General features: G+C 44.0%; 1 protein-coding gene across 2 annotated transcripts in view; it reads left to right on the top strand.

Moving 5' to 3' along the window:
* The window catches only part of GRIK4 (glutamate ionotropic receptor kainate type subunit 4), a 356362-nt gene that overhangs the window by 244965 nt on the left and 87129 nt on the right, over window positions 1–24268 (top strand). Inside the window, exons 1-4 of one of the 2 annotated variants that reach the window (XM_063943501.1) lie at window positions 13754–13827; window positions 20283–20461; window positions 22274–22327; window positions 22485–22646. In XM_063943501.1, coding sequence (XP_063799571.1) covers window positions 20348–20461; window positions 22274–22327; window positions 22485–22646 — 330 coding nt within the window. In that variant the 5' untranslated portion in view covers window positions 13754–13827; window positions 20283–20347. Of the gene's footprint in view, window positions 1–13753; window positions 13828–20282; window positions 20462–22273; window positions 22328–22484; window positions 22647–24268 lie in introns of those variants that run through there. The other variant, XM_063943500.1, reaches the window with a different exon arrangement.

Here is a 24268-nt window from a genome sequence, read left to right as displayed (position 1 = left end):
GAAAGTAAATCTCCCGGATCGTTTTTCTGGAGATCGCTCGCAGTTCTTTTGTTTCAAGGAGAGCTGCAAGCTATATTTCCAGCTTAGGCCTCAGTCTTCTGGGTCGGAGATTCAGCGGGTGGGCATAGTGATTTCCTTGCTACAAGGAGACCCACAGGTCTGGGCATATGGGTTGCAGCCTGACTGTCCGTCGCTTAAAAGTGTTGATGCTTTTTTTACGGCACTGGGCATGTTGTATGATGACCCTGACAAGACGGCCTCAGCCGAGGCTCAGATTTCGATCCTTAAGCAAGGGCGAAGGCCAGTTGAGGTTTAATGTACGGAGTTTCGGAGGTTGGCCCATGATACCCAGTGGAATGACCCAGCCCTGAGACACCAGTACCGAAGAGGTCTTTCTAACCAGTTAAAAGACCAACTGGTACAATATCCCTTGCCTGATAGCTTGGATCAGCTCATGCAGTTATCCATTCTGGTGGATAGACGGCTGAGAGAGCGCAGGCTTGAAAGGGAGACCGAGGTTTCCTTCTTTCCCATGGGAACCTCAGACTCTGAGGAATTTTCCGAGGAGCCTATGCAGATTGGGGCTACCCGCCTCTCCTCGCGTGAGAAGACGCGGAGGAGACAGCAGGGGTTATGTTTGTACTGTGGGAATAAAGGTCATGTGGTAGTATCATGCCCAGAAAAGCCAGAAAACTTCAGGGCCTGAGGGTGATGGGAAATATCCTGTCAGGCCAGAAGTCAGAATTTCCCAAGAAGACTTTTATCATTCCGGTGACCTTGAAGATCCTCGGTCAAACTGTCAAGACTGAGGCCTTTGTGGACAGTGGGGCCGACGGGGTTTTTATGGACCGCCAATTCGCCCTGAAACACTCTGTTCCCTTAGTACACTTGGCATCGGAAATTGAGATTTGTGGGTTAAACGGGGAACCATTATCCCAGGGTAAAATTACCTCTTGCACTAGCCAGATTTCTTTGTTTATTGAAGCCACACACTCTGAAAAATTGTCCTTTTATGTGACTGTCTGTACTTTTGCCCCATTGGTGTTGGGGTTACCCTGGTTAAAGGCCCACAATCCTCAATTTGACTGGGTCTCTGGGGAGATTCTTAGTTGGGGTACTGATTGTTTCAGGAGTTGCTTGAGCCTTCCAGTCAGGCTTTCGCAGCTAAGTTTGCCAGGATTGCCAGGATGTTATGCAGATTTTGCGGACGTGTTCTCCAAAAGAGTTGCAGAGGTACTACCTCCCCATCGCCCCTATGACTGTGCCATTAATTTGTTGCCGAATGCTAAGCTTCCCAAGAGCAGGTTGTACTCCCTGTCACGTCCTGAGACTCAGGCTATGGCAGAGTACATTCAGGAGAACTTGGCTAAGGGATTTATCAGACCTTCACAGTCTCCAGTTGGGTCGGGGTTCTTCTTCGTGGGTAAAAAGGACGGTTCGTTGCGACCCTGCATCGACTTCAGGGAATTGAATCGTATCACGATTAAAAACTCATACCCACTGCCTCTCATTTCGGTCTTGTTTGACCAGCTTCGTACGGCCACCATTTTTTCTAAGATTGACCTACGCGGTGCGTACAATCTAATCCGAATAAGAGAGGGGGATGAATGGAAGACTGCCTTTAATACCCACTCGGGGCATTATGAATATTTGGTGATGCCTTTTGGGCTCTGTAATGCCCCGGCAGTCTTCCAGGACTTCATGAACGATGTGCTCAGGGAATATTTGGATAGATTCTTAGTTGTATACTTAGATGACATCCTAATCTTCTCCCATTCCCTGGAGGAACATCGGAAGCATGTACGCTTAGTCCTCCAGAAACTCAGAGACCACCGGCTTGGGGCGAAGCTGGAGAAGTGCGAATTTGAAGTTCAGCAAATCGCATTTCTAGGATATATTATCTCTCCAGAAGGTTTCCAAATGGAGGGTTCCAAGGTACAGGCAGTCCTGGATTGGGTGCAGCCCACTAGTTTGAAGGCGCTTCAGCGTTTTCTGGGCTTTGCGAATTTTTATAGACGATTTATCGCTGGATTTTCGTCTATAGTGGCGCCCTTGGTGGCACTCACTAAGAAAGGGGCGGATGTTGCTCACTGGTCTTGTGAGGCCAAAGCGGCTTTTGCCCGTCTCAAAAGGGCATTTGTCTCGGCCAAGGTGCTGCGACACCCAGATCCAGAGCGTCCTTTTGTGGTGGAGGTGGATTACCTAGATGGGTATTGGGGCAGTGCTCTCTCAGATGGGGGTGTCTGATAATCGCCTTCATCCCTGTGCTTACTTTTCCCGTAAATTTTCGCCTGCCGAGATGAATGATGACGTGGGTAACCGGGAATTGTTGGCTATTAAGGATGCACTCGAGGAGTGGAGACACTGGCTTGAGGGGGCTAAGTTTGTGGTCTCAATTCTCACGACCATAAGAATTTGGCATATCTAGAGTCAGCGAAGCGCCTCAATGCCAGGCAGGCACGATGGGCTTTGTTTTTTGCTCGCTTTAATTTTTTGATAACATATCGCCCTGGGTCAAAAAACATCAAGGCTGACGCGCTCTCGCGGAGTTTTGCTCCAATCCAGGAGACCACCGAGGAGCCATTGCTCATTGTGTCCCCATCATGTATTAAAGTGGGCATTACCCAGGACCTCTTGTCATTAGTCCTTAGAGCACAGGAGCAGGCTCCTCCAGACCTTCGGGTAGGTCTTTTGTTTGTGCCTCCTAGGTTAAGACAGCGAGTGTTCCTGGAATTCCATGCCAAGAAGTCGGCAGGTCACCCGGGTATTGCCAGAACTCGGGAGTTGCTATCTAGGGCGGTGTGGTGGCCCTCGGTGGCTAGGGATGTGGATCAGTGGGTTCGGGCATGTGACATCTGTGCCCGAAATAAGACTCCTAGAGGGGTTCCTGTTGGCCCATTACATCCACTCTCTATTCCATCTAAGCCATGGACCCACATTTCAATGGATTTTGTGGTGGACTTGCCCAAATCCTCGGGGATGACAGCCATCTGGGTTGTCGTTGACAGGTTTTCGAAGATGGCGCACTTCGTTCCATTGGTTGGGCTGCCATCGGCCAGACGCCTGTCTGAATTATTTATGCTGCATGTTGTGCGCCTCCACGGGTTGCCACTTGATGTGGTCTCTGACCGCGGATCCCAGTTTGTGGCCAAATTCTGGAGGGCATTTTGTTCCGATCTCCAGATTTCTGTCAGCTTGTCGTCAGGCTACCATCCGCAGTCTAATGGGCTGACTGAAAGGGTGAACCAGTCCTTGGAGCAGTTCCTCAGGTGTTATGTCTCCAAGTGTCAGACTGACTGGGTTGCTCATCTGTCCATGGCGGAGTTTGCCTATAACAACGCGGCTCACTCTGCTACAGGGATCTCTCCCTTCCTTTGTGTGTATGGGCATCATCCTAAGGCCAATTCTTTTGACCCCCTGGACTCCACGCCTGGTGGTTCCTCTGTGGTTTCGGTCCTTAGAGGTATTTGGAGGAAAGTGAAGAAAGCCCTTGTGTCTGTGTCATTAGTGACCAAAAGGGTTTTTGATAAGCGGAAGAGACCCTGCAGCTTCAAATTAGGAGACTTCGTCTGATTGTCTACCAAGAATTTGAAGTTGAGACAGCCATCTCATAAGTTAGGCCCCCGGTTCATCGGTCCTTATAAGATCACTAGGGTTATCAATCCGGTGGCATTTCAGTTAGATCTACCCCGTTCTTTGGGTATCAATAAAACATTTCACTGTTCCCTTTTAAAACGGGCGATTAGTAATCCTTCTTCCAGTGGAAGACCTTCCCCTCTTCTGATACGTGGCCAGAGGGAGTTTGTTGTTGAAAGGATTCTTGACTCCAAGATGGTTCGGGGTCGGCTGTCATTTTTGGTGCACTGGAAGGGGTATGGCCCGGAGGAGCGGTCGTGGGTGCGCAGTTGTGATCTTCATGCCCCCAGACTGTTACGCTCTTTCTTCTCGCAGTTCCCCGATAAACCCGGTGGTAGGGGTTCCTTGACCCCTCGTCAGAGGGGGGGTACTGTTAGGGTCTCCTGCTCTGTGCTGCCACGTCGTCATGGCAACCGGGAGACAAGTGCTAGCGGAGTAACCTGAGCGTAGCTGATACTCCGGTTCGGGTCTTTTGCTGTGCAGTGGTTACAGGCTCTGTGCACGGCAGGGGATCCGGTGCTGGTTTTTGTGCTCACAGTCTGTGAGGTATGAGTGGGGCGTGGACAGCACCTGCTATATAAACCCTCTTCTCAGGTTAGGCAGATGCTGCTGAATCTTTGTTGGTTAGTCAGTTCCTGAAAGCTAGCTAGTACTGTGTAAACTTTGTATTTGTTTGTTGCTTACTGCAAATAGGCCTTGGAATTTGGTATTACACTCTGCCAATCCAGACCTAGCAGTAAGACTGGAGTCAGTCGTTTAACCTGCTGGGGTTCTTTTGCTACTCTGTGAACCTAGCAGGTTTGCGGCTGTATTCTCAGACTTGCCTGCCAAAATCCTTTCTCACTGTGCAAGGTGTTCAGGTGTCAGTTTAGTGGCAGTAAGCTGAACCAGTGCACTGCAAGTGAAGACTAGGATTGTGGAGACTCTCCTTGTGTCTATTATTCCATCTCTGACCAAGGAGTTTACTGCCACACCCGTTGGTAACCCTTTAGGGTTTTGCTGTTGCCCTTAGCAACAGCATTTCGGGTTCTCTACGTATTAAATCACAACATCTCGCTTCTTTCCATCTGAGCATTCCTAATACTAGGGAGACACCCAGTTTCTTAGCCTTTGGGCTTCTCTGTTCACTTTGTGTTTATTTTGTTACCCTATCACCTTCTGTGTATGTAATGTCATATTCCCCAGTCTGTCTGTGAGTTCATTTGTTTTGCATCCCTCTCCGTTCAGACACCAGTACATTCCTGCTGGCACTGGTGTGCATAACATCTCCTTATAAAGGCGAGGTCCAGGGAGCAGTTGTTCGGCGGAGTAGCACTATCTCGGGAAGTGCTACAACAGCACGGCTGAATTCTGAATATTCCAAAGTCGCAGCTGGTTCCTACGACGCGTCTACTGTTCCTGAGTATGGTTCTGGACACAGAACAGGAAAAAAGGGTTTCTCCCGGAGGAGAAGTCCAAGGAGTTGTCGTCTCTAGACAGAGACCTCCTAATACGTATACAGGTGTCGGTGCATCAATGCACGCGAGCCCTGGGAAGGATGGTAGCTTCTTACGAAGAAATTCCATTCGCCAGGTCCCATACAAGGATTTTCCAGTGGGATCTGTTGGACACGTGGTCCGGGTCGCATCTTCAGATGCATCGGCGGATAACCCTGTCTCCAAGGGCCAGGGTGTCGCTGTTGTGGTGGCTGCAGAGTGCTCATCTTCTAGGGGGCCGCAGATTCGGCATACATGACTGGGTCCTGGTGACCATGGATGCCAGCCTTCGAGGCTGGGGAGCAGTCACACAGGGAAGAAACTTCCAAGGCTATGGAAAAGTCAGGAGACTTCCCTACACATAAATATTCTGGAACTAAGGGCCATTTACAATGCCCTAAGTCAGGCTAGACCCCTGCTTCAACACCGGCCGGTGCTGATCCAGTCAGACAACATCACGGCGGTCGCTCATGTACACGACAGGGCGGCACAAGAAGCAGGATGGCGATGGCAGAAGCCACAAGGATTCTCCGATGGGCGGAAAATCATGTGTTAGCACTGTCAGCAGTGTTCATTCCCGGAGTGGACAACTGAGAAGCAGACTTTCTCAGAAGACACGACCTCCACCCAGGAGAGTGGGGACTTCATCCAGAAGTCTTCCAAATGATTGTACACCGTTGGGAAAGGCCACAGGTGGACATGATGGCGTCCCGCCTCAACTAAAAGTTACAAAGATATTGCGCCAGGTCAAGGACCCTCAGGCGATAGCTGTGGACGCTCTGGTAACACCGTGGGTGTACCAGTCGGTGTATGTGTTCCCTTCTCTGCCTCTCTTACCCAGGGTAATGAGAATAATAAGAAGGAGAGGAGTAAGAACTATACTCATTGTTCCGGGTGGGCCAAGAAGAGCTTGGTAACCAGAACTCCAAGAAATGATCTCAGAGGACCCATGGCCTCTGCCGCTCAGACAGGACCTGCTGCAGCAGGGGGCCTGTCTGTTCCAAGACGTACCACGGCTGCGTTGGACGGCATGGCGGTTGAACGCCGGATCCTGAAGGAAAAGGGAATTCCGGAGGAAGTTATCCCTACGCTATTTAAAGCTAGGAAAGAAGTGAACGCTAACCATTATCACCGCATATGGCGGAAATATGTTGCGTACGGTGAGGCCAGGAAGGCCCCAAAGGAGGAATTTCAGCTAGGTCGATTTCTGCACTTCCTACAGTCAGAGGTGACTATGGGCCTACAATTGGGTTCCATTAAGGTCCAGATTTCGGCTCTATCGATTTTCTTCCAAAATGGAACTGGCTTCACTGCCTGAAGTTCAGACTTTTGTTAAGGGAGGGCTGCATAGTCAGCCCCCGTTTGTGCCTCCAGTGGCACCGTGGGATCTCAACGTGGTGTTGGATTTCCTGAAGTCGCATTGGGTTGAGCCACTTAAATCCGTGGAGCTATAATACCTCACGTGGAAAGTGGTCATTCTGTGGGCCTTGGCGTCGGCCAGGCGTGTATCAGAATTGACAAAAGCCCTTATCTGTATTTTATATGGGAAAGGCGAAATTGAGGACTCATTCCCAATTCCTTCCTTAGGTGGTATCAGTTTTTCATGTGAACCAACCTATTGTGGTGCCTGCGGCTACTTGGGACTTGGAGGATTCCAAGTTACTGGACGTAGTCAGGGCCCTGAAAAGTATATGTTTCCAGGACAGCTGGAGTCAGGAAAACTGACTCGCTATTTATCCTGTATGCACCCAACAAGCTGGGTGCTCCTGCTTCTAAGCAGACGATTGCTTGCTGGATCTGTAGCACGATTCAACTTGCACATTCTGCGGCTGGACTGCCGCACCCTAAATCTGTAAAAGCCCATTCCACGAGGAAAGTGGGCTCTTCTTGGGCGGCTGCCCGAGGGGTCTCGGCTTTACAACTTTGCCGAGCTGCTACTTGGTCAGGGGCAAACACGTTTGCAAAATTCTACAAATTTGATACCCTGGCTGAGGAGGACCTTGAGTTGTCTCATTCGGTGCTGCAGAGTCATCCGCACTCTCCCGCCCGTTTGGGAGCTTTGGTATAATCCCCATGGTCCTTACGGAGTCCCCAGCATCCACTAGGACGTCAGAGAAAATAAGATTTTACTCACCGGTAAATCTATTTCTCGTAGTCCGTAGTGGATGCTGGGCGCCCGTCCCAAGTGCGGACTGTCTGCATTACTTGTAGATAGTTATCGTTAACTAAAAGGGTTATTGTTGAGCCATCTGTTGAGAGGCTCTGTTATGTTCATACTGTTAACTGGGTATCATATCACGAGTTATACGGTGTGATTGGTGTGGCTGGTATGAGTCTTACCCGGGATTCAAAATCCTTCCTTATTGTGTCAGCTCTTCCGGGCACAGTATCCTAATTGAGGTCTGGAGGAGGGTCATAGCGGGAGGAGCCAGTGCACACCAGGTAGTCCTAAATCTTTCTTAGCTGTGCCCAGTCTCCTGCGGAGCCGCTATTCCCCATGGTCCTTACGGAGACCCCAGCATCCACTACGGACTGCGAGAAATAGATTTACCGGTGAGTAAAATCTTATTTTTTCCATGCTCTCTTTGGTTTTACACCTATGTCTCCAACCAAACCTTCTCTACCATAGACCCCCCCCCCCCCCCCCCCTCTACCTTAAGTTGTCCTCAAGGCTCAATCCTAGGCCCAATACACTTTTACTCTACATTTACTTACCATCTTTAGCCTGATGATACCTGTCCTCACCTGACCTCTGCTCTTCCATCCTCTCTTTTAAACTATGTATCCACTGCATCCTCGTGGACTGACTGTATGCTTTCTCAAGCTTAATATGTCTAAGACTGAGCTTATTGTCTACCATCCTTCTTTTGGCACCAACCCTGCCCAAATCCTCCTTACTGTCAAGAACACCACCATCCCTTCAGTCCATCAAGTCCACTTACTTGGTGTAATACTTCATTCCTTTCCCTCTCATTCACTCCGCACATTCAGTTACATACCCATTCCTTTCATTCCATCTCTGTAATTTTGCCAAAATCCACCACTTCTTCTCTCACCGAGTACCTGTCCCTTCCCTCATTATCTCTCATCTCAACTATTGCGACCTTCCTCTCTGTGAACTTTCCATCAATTGCCTCTCTCCTCTTCAATCTCTCCTTAATGTTGCTGCTAGATTGGCTATGTCCCTGCTTCCTCTCTCTTCCAATCCCTCCATTGACCCCCTGTCTTTTAGAGAATCCACTTAAACTCCTCACCCTCACCTATAAAGCTCTTACACTCTCCTCTTCCTCCTGTATCTTGAACTTAATTTCTCTCTATACTCCCTCATTCTCTGGTTAGCCAGTGACTGATGCCTCTCCTCCCTACTGATTACCACCTCTCTCTGCTGCCTCCAAGACTTGTCCTTCCCTGATGCTAATCTATGGAATGTTCTCAGTCACTTTATCAGATTCTCCCCACAGCCTTCATAGCTTTAAATCCTCCCCAAACTAGGACCATAACTAAAGGTATGCAAGCAGTGCTAATTCTTCCTTATGGCTCCTGTATTTGGAACGGCATTCTGCAGCCTGGAGAGCTGCCCTGAGCATCATTGGATGTGCTGGGAGCTCAGCTTCCTGGTCCCAGAGACGCGGCCTCCTGTTTGTTACATCCTGGCTTCACATGTGCGGGAGGTGAAGATGTTCCTGGCACATTATCTCCCTGCTACATCTCTGCCTTAAAACTTACCTATTCACCACAGCCTACCGGATTTCAGCCTGATTCGTTCTTTCCTTCCTACATCAGTAACCAATGCCACAAGCAGGACCCTCCCTCCTCTTGCTTCAGCCATCCTTTTAGCTCACTAACCTAGAAGAAATGTATGCACTGTAACTATTCCTACACATGTAGTTATGTGTATGTATAATTGTTACTTTGTTTACCCTGTTTTGTATATTTGCTCTGTATGACGCTCTGAAAGTTTGTGGCACCTTATAAATAAGTGCTAATTAATTTTTTTTTATAAAGAAATGCAGATTATAGCAACCTAATAAGAACAATATGGGTTGGAAGCGAGGCTTTTTACAGTGTTGTTAGAAGGAGTGTAGTTTCTTTCTGTCTGTAGGAGAGTGCTGGGCATGTTCATCTTCTTTGTCTGGTTTCCTCACAGTTTGATCTGAAGTCTACAAAAGGTGCAGTTGTTAACTGAAAGCCAGGGGCAGTACAGGGCAGGGTAACCAGCCCAGCAGAAGTCCCAGTGATTTAGGTGTGGGTAAATATAGTGACAGGAATGGTGGAAGCTGGCTGCATAACTCTAGCACAGATGGAAACCTCCCACCACCTCCTCTGTGATCATGTTATGTGATCCCTACTTGGATCCCTACCTCCTCTGTGATCATGTCATATGGCCACGTCCCTACCTAGCCTAGATCTCGGACTTCTACCTGTATCCTTCTGCCTTAGGCTATAATCTAAGTGCCTAGCTGAGGGTTGTGTCACCGTTCCTCATCACATGGTCCACGGCATTGGGGCTTAAAAATGGACTGGAAGATGATATATGATAAATTGAGATGAGCCAGGGGTCCATTAGGGAATATGTGTTCTCTGAAGCACAGATGACAGACAGCACTGCTGTCTCACAGAACTCTCTCCCTTAATATGTATCTGTCTCACTCACTTCAGTGGTGTGTTTCTGTCCCTTAGTTTTGTGTTTATTCCCTTTTTATATATCTGCTTTTTTGTCTTTAGTGTATCTCTTTCATTATAACTACTGTCTCTCTCTCTTCCATTAGTGTATCTCTTTCATTATAACTACTTTCTCTCTCTCTTCCATTAGTGTATCTCTTTCATTATAACTACTGTCTCTCTCTCTCTTCCATTAGTGTATCTCTTTCATTATAACTACTGTCTCTCTCTCTTCCATTAGTGTATCTCTTTAATTATAACTACTGTCTCTCTCTCTTCCATTAGTGTATCTCTTTCATTATAACTACTGTCTCTCTCTCTCTCTCTCTTCCATTAGTGTATCTCTTTCATTATAACTACTGTCTCTCTCTCTTCCATTAGTGTATCTCTTTCATTATAACTACTGTCTCTCTCTCTTCCATTAGTGTATCTCTTTCATTATAACTACTTTCTCTCTCTCTTCCATTAGTGTATCTCTTTCATTATAACTACTGTCTCTCTCTCTTCCATTAGTGTATGTCTTTCATTATAACTACTGTCTCTCTCTCTTCCATTAGTGTATCTCTTTAATTATAACTACTGTCTCTCTCTCTTCCATTAGTGTATCTCTTTCATTATAACTACTGTCTCTCTCTCTCTCTCTTCCATTAGTGTATCTCTTTCATTATAACTACTGTCTCTCTCTCTTCCATTAGTGTATCTCTTTCATTATAACTACTGTCTCTCTCTCTTCCATTAGTGTATCTCTTTCATTATAACTACTTTCTCTCTCTCTTCCATTAGTGTATCTCTTTCATTATAACTACTGTCTCTCTCTCTTCCATTAGTGTATGTCTTTCATTATAACTACTGTCTCTCTCTCTCTCTTCCATTAGTGTATCTCTTTCATTATAACTACTGTCTCTCTCTCTTCCATTAGTGTATGTCTTTCATTATAACTACTGTCTCTCTCTCTTCCATTAGTGTATGTCTTTCATTATAACTACTGTCTCTCTCTCTCTTCCATTAGTGTATGTCTTTCATTATAACTACTGTCTCTCTCTCTCTCTTCCATTAGTGTATCTCTTTCATTATAACTACTGTCTCTCTCTCTTCCATTAGTGTATCTCTTTCATTATAACTACTGTCTCTCTCTCTTCCATTAGTGTATGTCTTTCATTATAACTACTGTCTCTCTCTCTCTTCCATTAGTGTATCTCTTTCATTATAACTACTGTCTCTCTCTCTTCCATTAGTGTATCTCTTTCATTATAACTGCTGTCTCTCTCTCTTCCATTAGTGTATCTCTCACTCTCTTCCTCTAAAGTCTCATGTTTCCTCGTCCCCGTTCATTTTCTTCTTTCTTTCCCATGAATCTATTTCTTTCTCCCCAAGTAGAGGCTCTGTCTTTCCTCCCTATTAGTTACTTCCTCTCCCTTTATTAACATTTATTTCTATAGCACCAGCATATTCCGTTGCGCTTTCCAATTAGTGTCTCATTTTCTGTAACTGAATACTATGTATTTTTCTCTTTGTCTCCCCATTCTACCTCATTAGTGCCTGTGCCGGTAACAGGGCGAGCACAAAGAGTCCCCTTGCTGGCTCCGTAGCGCGTTGCGCTCACCACAGGTTGTCTATGGGTGTCGTGGACACCCATGAGTGGGAATAGTCCTGTTGCGCTGGTATTACGGCTGCCGGCATTGCCAGCTGCCGGGATTCCGGTGTCAGTATCCTGACTGCCGGGATCCCTACAGCCGGCAAATTAAACGTATACCCCCCACTTACCTCTTAGGCATCTCTCATCTGCATTACTCTCTCCCTCTGTCTCACTTTCTCTTAATATTTCTCTGTCTCCCTTCTTTGGTGGGGGGTATAAAATCTTCTAAAGAGTGGTGAAGTGGGGAAGTTCCCAAGTACAGCACATTCTATAGGTACAGTACAGTACAGTAAAAAAAGAGTGTTTGCTGGGGGCACTTTCTCTGCTGTATAGTAACTACAGATGGAGCCTCACTCATCTAGCCTTCTCTGCTGCACCTAGGTGCACCAAGGTTAATTAGCATAAGCATTTCATCTATTGTTCTCAGCTGCAATACAATACAGAGAGAACAATACAGCAGGGGATTAAATCATTACAGCAGGGGATTAAGTCCGACAGCACTGCGTTAATTAATCCTATTAAAGGGATAGATGAACAGAGCTCCATCTGTATAGGAGCTTTTAAGTAAGAGCTATACATGTGTTGTTGTTGTTGTTTTTTTATGTTTACTTGCTTGCAGGTTTGGTACTTGCAGGATGTCATAAAATAATATATCGCCTCCACATCTTCAGATGGGGGGAGATGTATCAAAGCTTAGAGAGAGTTAAAGTTTCAGCCAATCAGCCCCCAACTGTCCTTTTTCAAACACCGCCTTTAACATGGCAGTTAGGAGCTGATTGGTTGGTACTTCATCTCCCTCCACTATAGCTCTCTCAAAGCCCACAGCTGGAAAATGATGGTTGGAAGATGTATTGCAGAGAAGTGGCTGTTGTCACAGCAACACCATCCTTTGTGTCCTTGTGATGGGTTGGAGGCCAGCAGTCCTTGTTGCCCCTGACCTGCCCTGAGCAATAGTACATACTTGTCTTTTTTTTTTGTTCTGTGTGTGTTTTATATGTTTGTCTGACTCTTTCTGAGAAATTGTTGACTTTTTTTTATATTAGTTTAGAATAGTTTAGCTAACCTTTTAAGGAACATTTGACAAACTGTCCTACGGTCTGATTATAAAGTGTAAAGATAGCGCATCTTTCATTGGCACATATGGCATGATTGGGTGACTGCAGTGGAGTATGCATCCAATTGTAGCACACGCGTTTCTCCATCTCTTCTGTTACCCACAGCTGAAACTTTTATTTCAACTATGCCAGCATACCGATGTAGCCGGGCTCATCGTTGCCGCGATGTGTATGCACACATCACGTCAACGCCTTTCTGTGCCTGGCCGCACTTATTCTCACCCATGATCCGGCGATGCCATGCATATGGGTTGTGGGGTGTGAATATACGCAAGCATCGCGGCACGGTAACGCAAGAAGCTTCTATGTGCAAAGTGAAAGGTGCCCAATCTGTACACAGTTCTGGACGTATCGCTCGTCAAGTTGGCCAGTTAAACAAATCATCTCTAAATAAAAAAAATAAAAATAAAATAAAACAAAAAAATTAACAAAATCCTATCAATATTTGCAAATTCTTTCAAGGAATCACGCAATATGCTATATTCATTGGTAAAATAATAATACATATTAGAATTTGCGAAACGTAATTAAATGTAAAATATTTAATCAACACATCTTATTATTTATATTATTATTTATTAACAGTATCTTACAGTATATAGTGCAGCATATTCCGTTGCGCTTTACAATTAAAACAACAGTTATAGAACCTAGACCTACAGGTAGGAAGGCCCTGCTCGCAAGCTTACAGTCTATAGGGAAATAGGTTGGATACACAAGGATAGCTTCTACCTATGGCATAATGTTCCTGCAAGATCTTATATGCGTATCCCGGCAACTCCTAAAAGATTTCACCAATTATTCATTGACATTGTTTATCAAGTTTTCCAATGTCATATTAATTATAATGATCCTAAGATATAAAAAGTAAAAAATGTAAATATTCATGTATCATAAAATCTTTATAAACTTATCTAAAATACAGCATGATGGTATACCTTAAGATAAAACACCAACCTGCATGAGAACCCCGTTAGTATGAATTTGTTAAAAAACAAAAAGAAACCAAAAGATTTGCATGTGCCAGAAACAAATAAGTAAATCCATATTATATATTAGGCACAGACCACTTCATTTCTACACCGAGCTTACAAGCAAACATAAGGCATAGAGATGGGGTCAAATGTGGTCATGTAATATTTCAATTATTTATAGCTAAATTATAGATTGATTATGTCTAGAACTCCATCTCTTGCCAATACATCACAACCTATTTCTCATTTGGACAGGGCACCTTGAGGACTTCTACAATTTAAAGAAAATAATTGGATTTCAGATGTGATTCGATAACATTTCCCTGATGGTAGGTTCATACACATTTTCAATGTTTTTCATAATCAGCAGGTACTGGTGTCATTGTATAATAAGATTTTAACGACAGCCTCCCTCACCTGGATTGCCCTATAGCAGATGTCCTTTGGATATTTATATGGCGGTGTCCCCTTACATATAGTAATAAGATAGACTTGCAGTCATTGGTGTCATTCAAATCTAGCAATACTGCAATGTGAACTATATATAAAGCAAACTAAGTAGGCTGCATATACATTAAATCACTAGAATCGGAGGATTCTACAAAATTGACCACACATTTAAACACAATCTATTTATGTCAGCACTATGGGGGAAATTCAGAGTTGATCGCAGCAGAAAATTTGTTAGCAGTTGGGCAAAACCATGGGGGTCATTCCGAGTTGTTGCTCTGTAAATTTCTTCGCATCGCAGCGATTTTCCGCTTAGTGCGCATGCGCAATGTTCGCACTGCGACTGCGCCAAGTAAATTTGCTATGCAGTTAGGAATTTTACTCACGGTTTTTTCTTCGTTCTGGTGATCGTAATGTGATTGACAGGAAGTGGGTGTTTCTGGGCGGAAACTGGCCGTTTTATGGGTGTGTGTGAAAAAACGCTACCGTTTCTGGGAAAAACGCGGGAGTGGCTGGAGAAACGGAGGAGTGTCTGGGCAAACGCTGGGTGTGTTTGTGACGTCAAACCAGGAACGACAAGCACTGAACTGATCGCAGATGCCGAGTAAGTTTGAAGCTACTCAGAAACTGCTAAGAGGTGTGTAATCACAATTTTGAGAATCTTTCGTTCGCAATTTTAAGAAGCTAAGATTCACTCCCAGTAGGCGGCGGCTTAGCGTGTGTAAGGCTGCTAAAAGCAGCTTGCGAGCGAACAACTCGGAATGACCCCCCATGTGCACTGCAGGGGGCGAAGATATAACATTTGCAGAGAGTTAGATTTGGGTGGGTTTCTGTGCAGGGTAAATACTGGCTGCTTTATTTTTACACTGCAATTTCAATTTCAGTTTGAACACACCCCACCCAAATCTAACTCTCTCTGCACATGTTACATCTGCCCCCCCTGCAGTGCACATGGTTTTGCCTAACTGCTAACAAATTTGCTGCTGCGATCAACTCTGAATTACCCCCTATGTCAGTACCATCATTACCATACCCAATCAATAATATCGTTTTCCTCCCACAAATCTCTAGAAATTAAGCACTTAATTTTACAACAACTTATACAGTGTGCAGGTTAAACCTTTTTTTATTTTAATTAGATTCCCTAAGTAATTTAGTAATATGATGCTGGAGCGTCTTTAGTTATTCACATTCTGCGTGATACAATCTGTTTAAATTGACCACTTATGTGAAAACTTGTATATTCCTAAACAATGAAATAATATTCCATTAAATAAAGTAATAATTATGAATTAATGTTATTAATTAATTTAGAATGCCAGAATAGTAGAGGTGATTGAAGTTCAATGAGTAAATCAATTCTAAAAGAGTGAGAACGCATATCATGAATATTATATTTAATTACGTCTAAACACTGACACAGTGTAAAATAAAAACAAGAAATTCAATGTTTGAACAGTTTGTTGAGTTGTTCAATAAAGAGCAAAGCAAAAAGCTATTATTGGACATTAATACATGTCAGAGGGCGTGTATTAATGAGGTGAATAATATACATGAGCTAACTGATGGGTTACAGGTATTGTATTCCCAAGGTTTACATTGCCGGCAGTGGGGGTGGGGGGCGATCGCAACGGAGCCCCTTGCGGGCTCACTCTGATTGGCGGCGGTCACGTAACTGCATCCCGTTTATACTTTATATATAGTTAAACATGTTCCTCCAGCTTATTTTGCTGCAGATTGCAATGCTGGAAAGAGTACATCTCTAAAGGAACTGTCAAACCCTGATTGACAGGCTCGCTGGGCAGAAATGCACTTGGTGTATCTATAAACAGGGGCAGTGATGTCACAGCAGCTTGACTGACTTCAAGTTTAGCTTTTTCCCCAAATAGCATTTAGTGAGTATCGAACATGAGCAGGGGTACATGTTTTAGTTTTGTCATCTGTATTTGATCCCCTTAGGTCTGGAATTTTGGGAAGGGTGCCATATTATCTGTCTAAGGCAGTGGTTCCCAAACTTTTGTGAGTCACGGCACCCTGGAGTGTCAGATTTTTTTTCACGGCACCCCTAGGCCACAAGTTTCTTATTGAGAAATTTCAAAAAAAATATTAGATTAAGTAAATTATGTTTATATGTCATCCTTAGGGTCAGTTATGTGGTGAGGGACAAGATTTGCTTCTGTTTGTCCACATATTTTATAACTGGAAGCCATCAGCACTGGTTTTGCCTATTAAATTGACAATAAATAGTTTGAATTGGTCCTTGACCACCAACCTGAGGCACCCCTGCAAGTGTCCCGCGGCACCCCAGGGTGCCACGGCACACAGTTTGGGAACCACTGGTCTAAGGGAATGGCGAGGCATTTTAACAATGTTGCAGTTGGACAAGTTATTGCAGAACAATTAACTTACATTTTTTGGTTCATATCTAAAAATTTTGGGGTTTGGTTGCTTTTCAATATCGGATCTGTGGGTCCGATATATTGTGGTTCATTCACCACCGGGTTTGCTTTGTACTATACTCGTTTCTATGAGTGGTGAGAGAGCAAAAACGTGGAATTGCTTTCAATTTGGTTGATAATCCTCCTCCTCAACATACAATACACCGTAACCATAAAACTTTGGAAGCTGAAGAATTTCTTAGGAAGTGGAAATGCTGTTGACACTTTTGGCAGTACCGGGGTACATAAAACATTGGCAGATCACACAACACTGTACAGAGGAGAAAACTAATTTGTATAGCAATCCTAGTTCAGATCATAGTTGGATCAGATAATCTGCCTAATTAGAAAATCATTTGCTTGGACTGATTTAATGCAATATATTAATTATTGATAAAAATCGTACTCATTCCATGCAGTCAGGGAGCAGACGAGGAGGCTTCCGCCTCTCATTATTATATGCAGTGTATTTACACTACGGCATATGTCTATTTCACGCTCCATTACTTTTAGTAGGCTATCATAAATACTGTAGTATGTACATAGTGCATGTGATGCCACTAGTACTGGACAATTTGCCATCCTGGAAAATATTTGTATGTATGTTCTTAGGCTCTTACCATTAGGCAGGTAATGGTAGATGAGACAGGGGTATGACTCACCGAATCTGTAAATACGACTAACAGTCTTAATTCCTCTAGCTTGGTGAATTATGTGGTGTATTCATGCGAGAAGGTTATATTTCTACTGACTTATTTGCTTGCTGACAAATGACATGGACTAATGATGCATGAGTGGACTGTAACTGTAACTAGAATGTGTCGACGGGGGATGCAGGTCACACTGAATGAATGAGTGGCTATGCTATTTATTTTATTTGGAATGTTTTATTATAATAAAAGAACCACAATATCTCTAACTAAACCAGTTTTGTTTTGTTTTTCCACTAGTTATATTAGCAGTGTTTAAGGTCATTTTATGTGTGTGTGTGTGTGTGTGTGTGCGCGCGTGTGTGTGTGTGTGTGTGTGTGTGTGTGTGTGAGATCCACTCCTATATACAGATGTGTCCACTTACATCTAGTCTCCTGGCATGTTAAATAACCCTTCTAGTCATGCCATGCCTTGGCGTGACTCGTAGAGCAGAGCTTCTTTAAGTGCGACTTTTTCTATTAAAACACATCTTATCATACAGGATGCACAAGCAGACTCTGCTGATTAAAATGATATGCAACATGCCTATATTCTGTGCACAACCGTGGTTGTATCTGCATACAAAATGCTATGCTACAGTATATTCCTAGAAAACATTGTAGCATAGCATTTCACATGCAGATACAGCCACAGACACACACAGAATATAGGCATGCCGCATATCATTTTAATCAGCATAAGCTGCTTGTGCGTAATGATAGAGTCAAATATTACCTTTGAACATAAGCTATATACTTATTATGGACTAGTACGCAATCGGCGCACAGAGTACCGTAAGGGTACGCACTTAGCGTAGCAGACGCTTAACCGTGGGCGCGACGCACGAGCGTCACGTACGCTGTCGGGCTTACACTTGGTATCGAGCACGCTATAGGCGGTCCGAGTACCGTACTGCTACGCTGTTGGCGTAGTGGACGCTGTGCCGTGAGAGTGAGACACGAGCGGCGCTGACGCTCACTGAATGACACACTGTAAACCTTGTATAACAACACACTGTAAGGGTATACTTATACTGTAAACCTTAATACTGTAATATTACCACAATGTAACGCTTATTGACCTTGATTATATGAAAGCTGTTTGAGCGATTGAGACGCTCAGAAACCCTTTACAATAACTGGTGAAACAGACAAGACCTGGTAAGGTTCCAACACCTTCGTAGCAGATACTTTAGTATAAAAAGGGGAAAAACAGTTACAGCTTATACACTACAGACCTAACATCAATACCTAAACAAAATAACAAGAAATAAATGTGAACAATAGCGAACGATAGCAAACAGAATAAACACAAAGAGAATAAAATGGCAAACACTTAAAGGATAACAAAATGAGAAAGAATGGCGTACATACAGAATAACAAAATGGCTACAGAGAAACTTACACACGTGGGAATGATTCGCTTGCGCAACCCGGATCCAGTCCTCCAATTATCAGGTAGATAAATGTTGATGAGAGAGGGAGTGAGAGCTGGTCCGGCTAGGGTGGCCTTTATATACACATCATACAGTACAATACAATGGGCCCTACAATCTTATAGTTCATTGGACACAGGAATGTGTCTCTGCATTATAACAAAAGGTCATAGGTGGATTCGAACAGGTGGGCTGTGTCTATTTCCAACTGCTCAGGTGGGAGGTATCCTCAGGATTCCCGCCGCATGGATAATGAACAGTAAATACAGTTAATGTCTAGAAACTACTTTTAAACATAACTATACGCAGGAGCGAACAATCTCTTCCTAACCAACACCGAAATGTTACATTTAAAATACTCTACAGTTGGATACTAGACATCACCGTTCTACCTTTGTCTGACCCTTCATATCATGCAAAGAGGAATTTCTCTGTCCAAGAACCGTTTACACTAAACATACTTTCTGACATTGTTAAGGGAAATACTATCTATAAAACACACTATTTAGGTTAAATATATTGCGATCGAGTCACTCGCTAGACGCTTACAAACTCCGCCGTAAATACACATCTCCATGCGCAGGAGACGTCGGAGCGTCCCTTACGCAACCTGAGGGGATGCGTACGCACGGGGGAGTGGGTGCACGAGCAGCGGGCATGTGCATTGGGGTTAGTACAAGGCATTGTGAATCACGATATTTTTCAACTTTGACAGTAATATTCACAAAGTGATGCGAATAAGACTCATTTTCGGCAAAAAAGATGCCCAATGCAAATGTAGTTGCACGAGACTTGTCAGCTCACTCACGCCAGGTATCTCCCACTATGTGGTGTACTGAGGTAAGATGTATGAGGAAACATCTGTAATTTATACCAGAGTTTGCCAACTTCACTTCTCAGGGAACCCTAACACTGCATGTTTTCCATGCTTCAAGCTGGAGCACAGGTGTATTTATCACTGACCTGTTAAAAAATACACAACTAGAGCTAATTCTTTCACTTGATTTGGTGAGGAGACCTGGAAGACATGCATTTACATTTGAGGACAGGAGTTGGGAAATTCTGCTGTAAACGATCTAATGTAAACACCCAAAACCTGTACTTAACCTGTTCCTTAAAGCTGCAATACCGCCTCATAGAATAACTAACATTTTCCTCAGAGCTTCTCCATGCAGCTGATCTTCACACGGTCTGACAATTCTGTAATTGAAAACTGGCAAATCAATGCTATTTGCTAATTTAAAAAGGCAACCGTAATTGGCGTGTGAATGAGAAGATCAATTACAAACCTCCATTTCTTGATTGCAACTTGTGTTTTGTCCTCCTCATCACACCCTGCTGGTTTTCAGCAGCGGCTGCAGCTGTGAGGGAAAGGGAGAGGCAACAGGAGAAAAAAAACAGCTGCGTATAAAAAAAATTATCAGTCGGTGGTAGCGCAGCTTTGAATAGGATGGATACCCCTGGCTAAGTCACATTATCTAACATTTGGTCAAGAGGCCTATCAGTTATTAGTTGAAGAGGCTGTCGTATAAAGAGATGTGATCATGTGATTGGCTCGTATCCAATCATGTGAAGTCCTCTCTGGCTAGGTACGCCCAGGAGCATTTGAACCTTTCGGCCATTTGAGTTAATGCCAGCACGGTGTAGCCAGCCCATAACATTTGCTAGTGTTCTGTATTATTATACGTATTTGTATGCATTATACAATTCCTGTAGTCAGTTTGTAGTCCATTTTACATTTTTGAGAAGTTACAAGAAACTCCATTTCTAGGTCTCCTGAACCTTGAGAAGCTCCTGCGCCAGTTTCTAATCTCCAAGGACTGCCTTTCAGTCAGGATGCTCGATGACAGTTGGGACCCAACGCCACTTTTGAAGGAAATCCGAGATGACAAGACTAGCACTATCATAATCCATGCTAATGCATCCATGTCCCACACCATCCTGATGAAGGTACACAGGTTATATTACACTCATATATTATTCATTCAGTGCATGTTGTTTATGCTTTATTGAGTCCATTAACAACAAGATGGTAGGTTGCAAATTAACACACCTCTTTTTACTCCATTTGTTCATCCATTTGAATCGTACGCCAGATAATTGTATAGTGTATGCCCAGTATTAGGAGCAGACTGGTTGGTACTTTTTGGCTCTCCAAGCTTTGATAAATTTCCCCATTGTCTGTCTACTGAGAATCTTATGTGCTCACACTGGGGCTATGCAGAGTGAGTACTGCACCATTTTATGTAGGATGTCTTGTGTGAGATCGCTCTACGTATGTCCAGAGCGTAGACGCACATACAGTACATGTTCTGATGTAGACTTGTGTAATTCTGGCACTAATGCCCGGCTGTGCTTGTAGAGATACAACGGGGTGGGAAGGACATAGGTTGTGTGTTCGGGTTATTGCAAACAGAGACAAACCAGGACACAGACGTATATGTCTGGTCAGGGAAAGGTGTAAATACACAGGTGTCTATTCATGAAGCAGTGACAGAGTGTAGAAGTAAGCAAATGGAGAGGTTGCCCATGGCAACCAATCAGTGTTGTGGTAACATTTATAAAGTGCACTCTATAAAATCATACGTAGCAGCTGATTGGTTGCCATGGGCAACTTCTCCACACTTTTCACTGCTTCATGAATAGACCCCACAGTGATAATGGTTCCCAGTACTAGCTAGCGCCTAGTCATTAACTGTCTGAGAATGCACCGCTAACACTGATAGATGCGCTCTGTGTTAGTAACATTTTATTTTTCCATAGAAGCCGCTTCTGCTGTATTACAGAGGTTTTGGACTAACTGCTGCCAAATATTCATTGTGTGTGTTTTTATGGCAAGCATAGCAAATGGTTAAAAACATGGGAATAAGTATAATTATAAGTATACCAGGTGATATGCTTCCGGTAAGGACCAGTATACTTCTCAAGATTATACAGCATACTACATGGTGCAGGGACATAGACAGAACTTTGTGGGCCCCATAGCAACATTTTGAAGGGGCCCCGTCCCAATGCTTCTAGAGAGACAGCTCTCTGCCGCAGTTGTTAATTTTATGCCCTATAATAGTAGCCTAGTTCATTTTCTGAACCATAGTAGAACCTTATTTAATGTTATGCCCCATAGTAGTGCTGTAGTTTCTTTTATGAATCGCAGTAGTGCTTAAGTTCACCCTATGTCACATGTCAGAGCTGCCAGTACACATCATGCCGCACAGTACACCCAATTCACATTATGATATATAGTTCTCCCAGTTCATAGTGTGCCTAATTACAGTGCCCCGGTTCATATTATATAACATTAAACTGCCCTCCAGTTCATTTTATACCACATTACAATGAGCAGGTCCAAGGGCGTAACTAGATATATTTAAGGCCCCAAGGAAAACGTTTGAAAGGACCCTTCTTACCACCCAATGGCGAAAAATGTATATAACACATGTAACATTGACAGGGAAGGTGGGCCCCTCTCAGCTCTGGGCCCCATAGCAGCTGCACTCCCTGCACCTATGGTAGCTTTGCTCTTGGTATGATGGACAGACACTATTGCATAGGGAGGCGCTGCCTGGATGTGATTTTTAATACATTCCTGCGGTTCAGAATCTCCTATTGCCGAGAATAGTGGCAAAACAATTCTAATTATTGTGCGAAAGCCCAATAAATAATAAATGGGCCACAAAGTGTCTCTGCAGAAAATATATTGCAGAACCTGGAAGTTTTTAAGGTTCATTTATCTAATTTATTTCTATTTCATTTTTCGTACAGGCTGCTGAGCTAGGAATGGTGTCCGCTTATTACACATACATCTTTACAAATTTGGTGAGCTCTATTAATATTTTTATTATTAAACGTTTATAGTCTATTTTAAATATTTCTAGCGCTCTGTCTGTGGCTTCTAAAGTTTGGTCAAACCGATAAACGTGATGATGTTTATTCATCGAAGTCTTAATTAACCTCCGGCATGTTTTTCAATCAGGAATTTTCTCTGCAGCGCTTTGACAGCCCACTGGATGAACGAGTGAACATCTTGAGTTTTTCTATGTTTAATCAGTCACACGCCTACTTTCAGGAATTCACACACATACTTCAGCAGTCCTGGGAAGAGAACTGCGACCATTCGCCTTTTACTGGCCCTGCAGTAAGTACTTTACTTTATATGTATAATATATAATATATTATTTATTATATATGGGGGTCATTCAGAGTTGATTGCAGCAGCAAATTTGTTAGCAGTTGGGCACAACCATGGGGGTCATTCTTACCCGATCGCACACTGCACTTCTTCGCAGCGGTGCGATCGGGTTGGAACTGCACATGCATGGGGTGTGCATTGCGCACGTGCGTTATGGCAGGTCGGAACTGCGCATGCGCGGTGTGGCAATGACGACGGGAACGAGGAAAGCAGTCGCAGTGGCGACCGCAAGAAGATTGACAGGCGGGAGGCGTTCCGGGGTGTCAACTGACCGTTTTCCGGGAGTAGTCCAGCGAACGCAGGCGTGTCCAGGCGTTTTGAGGGCGGATGTCTGACGTCAAATCCGGGACCTGCATCGCTGGATCCGTCACAAATGGTAAGTAGGTCTAGGGCTGGTCTTGTTTTACGTGAAACTTTTTTAGCATAGCAGGGGTGCACAAGGGTTCACAGCCCTGCTATGCTAAATGCTAAAATACACTCCCCCATGGGCGACGTCAGGTTGATCGCACCAGCAGCAAAAAGTTGCTATGTGCGATCAACTCGGAATGACCCTCCATGTGCACTGCAGATGTGTCAGACATAACATTTGCAGAGAGAGTTAGATTTGGGTGGGTTATTTTGTTTCTGTGCAGGGTAAATACTGGCGGCTTTATTTTTACACTGCAATTTAGATTTCAATTTGAACACACCCCACCCAAATCTAACTCTCTCAGCACATGTTATATCTGCCCCCCCCCCCCCCCCCCCTGCAGTGCACATGGTTTTGCCCAACTGCTAACAAATTTGCTGCTGCAATAAACTCTGAATTACCCCTTCTATGTATTAGGACTGTTATATATTATTGGAATGTAACCATTTTACTGGACCTACTGTACTGCATATTCTATTATTAAGGAATTATGTTTACCTGTATCAGTGCTGTTTGACATACAATTATTGAAGTATAAAGGAAGATATTAAGCAGTTTAGAGTTTGACAACGCTTGATAAAGCAAATCCAGATTCAGGACTGCTGCTTTTTGCATTGAGGAGTACCTGACCGCTATTAGCCATTATTTGCCATGTTTTGCAGATAACGTTCCGTTAAATCCATTCCACTTTGCATGAATGTACTTACTTACACGAATACTGCAGTTCTTGCAACCGCAAACAGGGCATTTTCTATTTTATTTATCTTTCAATTTAAAGAGAGCCTATGATATGTGGTAACTGCGTTTTTATGTGGCGCATTAAACCTATTTGCATACAATATACAGTGCATGTTGTATGCAGAGTTATTCTTGGCTACCTACATATTGCCTTTCGGTCTCTCCCTACTGCACAGCTTTTGTGCCTTCAATATGCGGCTTGACTCAGTAAGCAAACTGTTAAAGCCCAACTCCTCTGGCTTGTTTGGGGCAAAACGTCTGCATTCATATGCACATGTCCCAGTTGGTGACGACGCTCTTTGATTACTTGGCTGCACCACCACCATCTCTAGTGGTTCAATCGGACCCACTAAATCAACCCCTCTTTTATCAAAGGGGACAACTACAATTGGGAGAGGAATCAATGGAACAGGAGACAGGC

The sequence above is a fragment of the Pseudophryne corroboree genome, chromosome 10, assembly GCF_028390025.1.
Source record: "Pseudophryne corroboree isolate aPseCor3 chromosome 10, aPseCor3.hap2, whole genome shotgun sequence".
Lineage (NCBI taxonomy): Eukaryota > Metazoa > Chordata > Amphibia > Anura > Myobatrachidae > Pseudophryne > Pseudophryne corroboree.
This window is presented reverse-complemented; position numbering and strand designations above follow the sequence as displayed.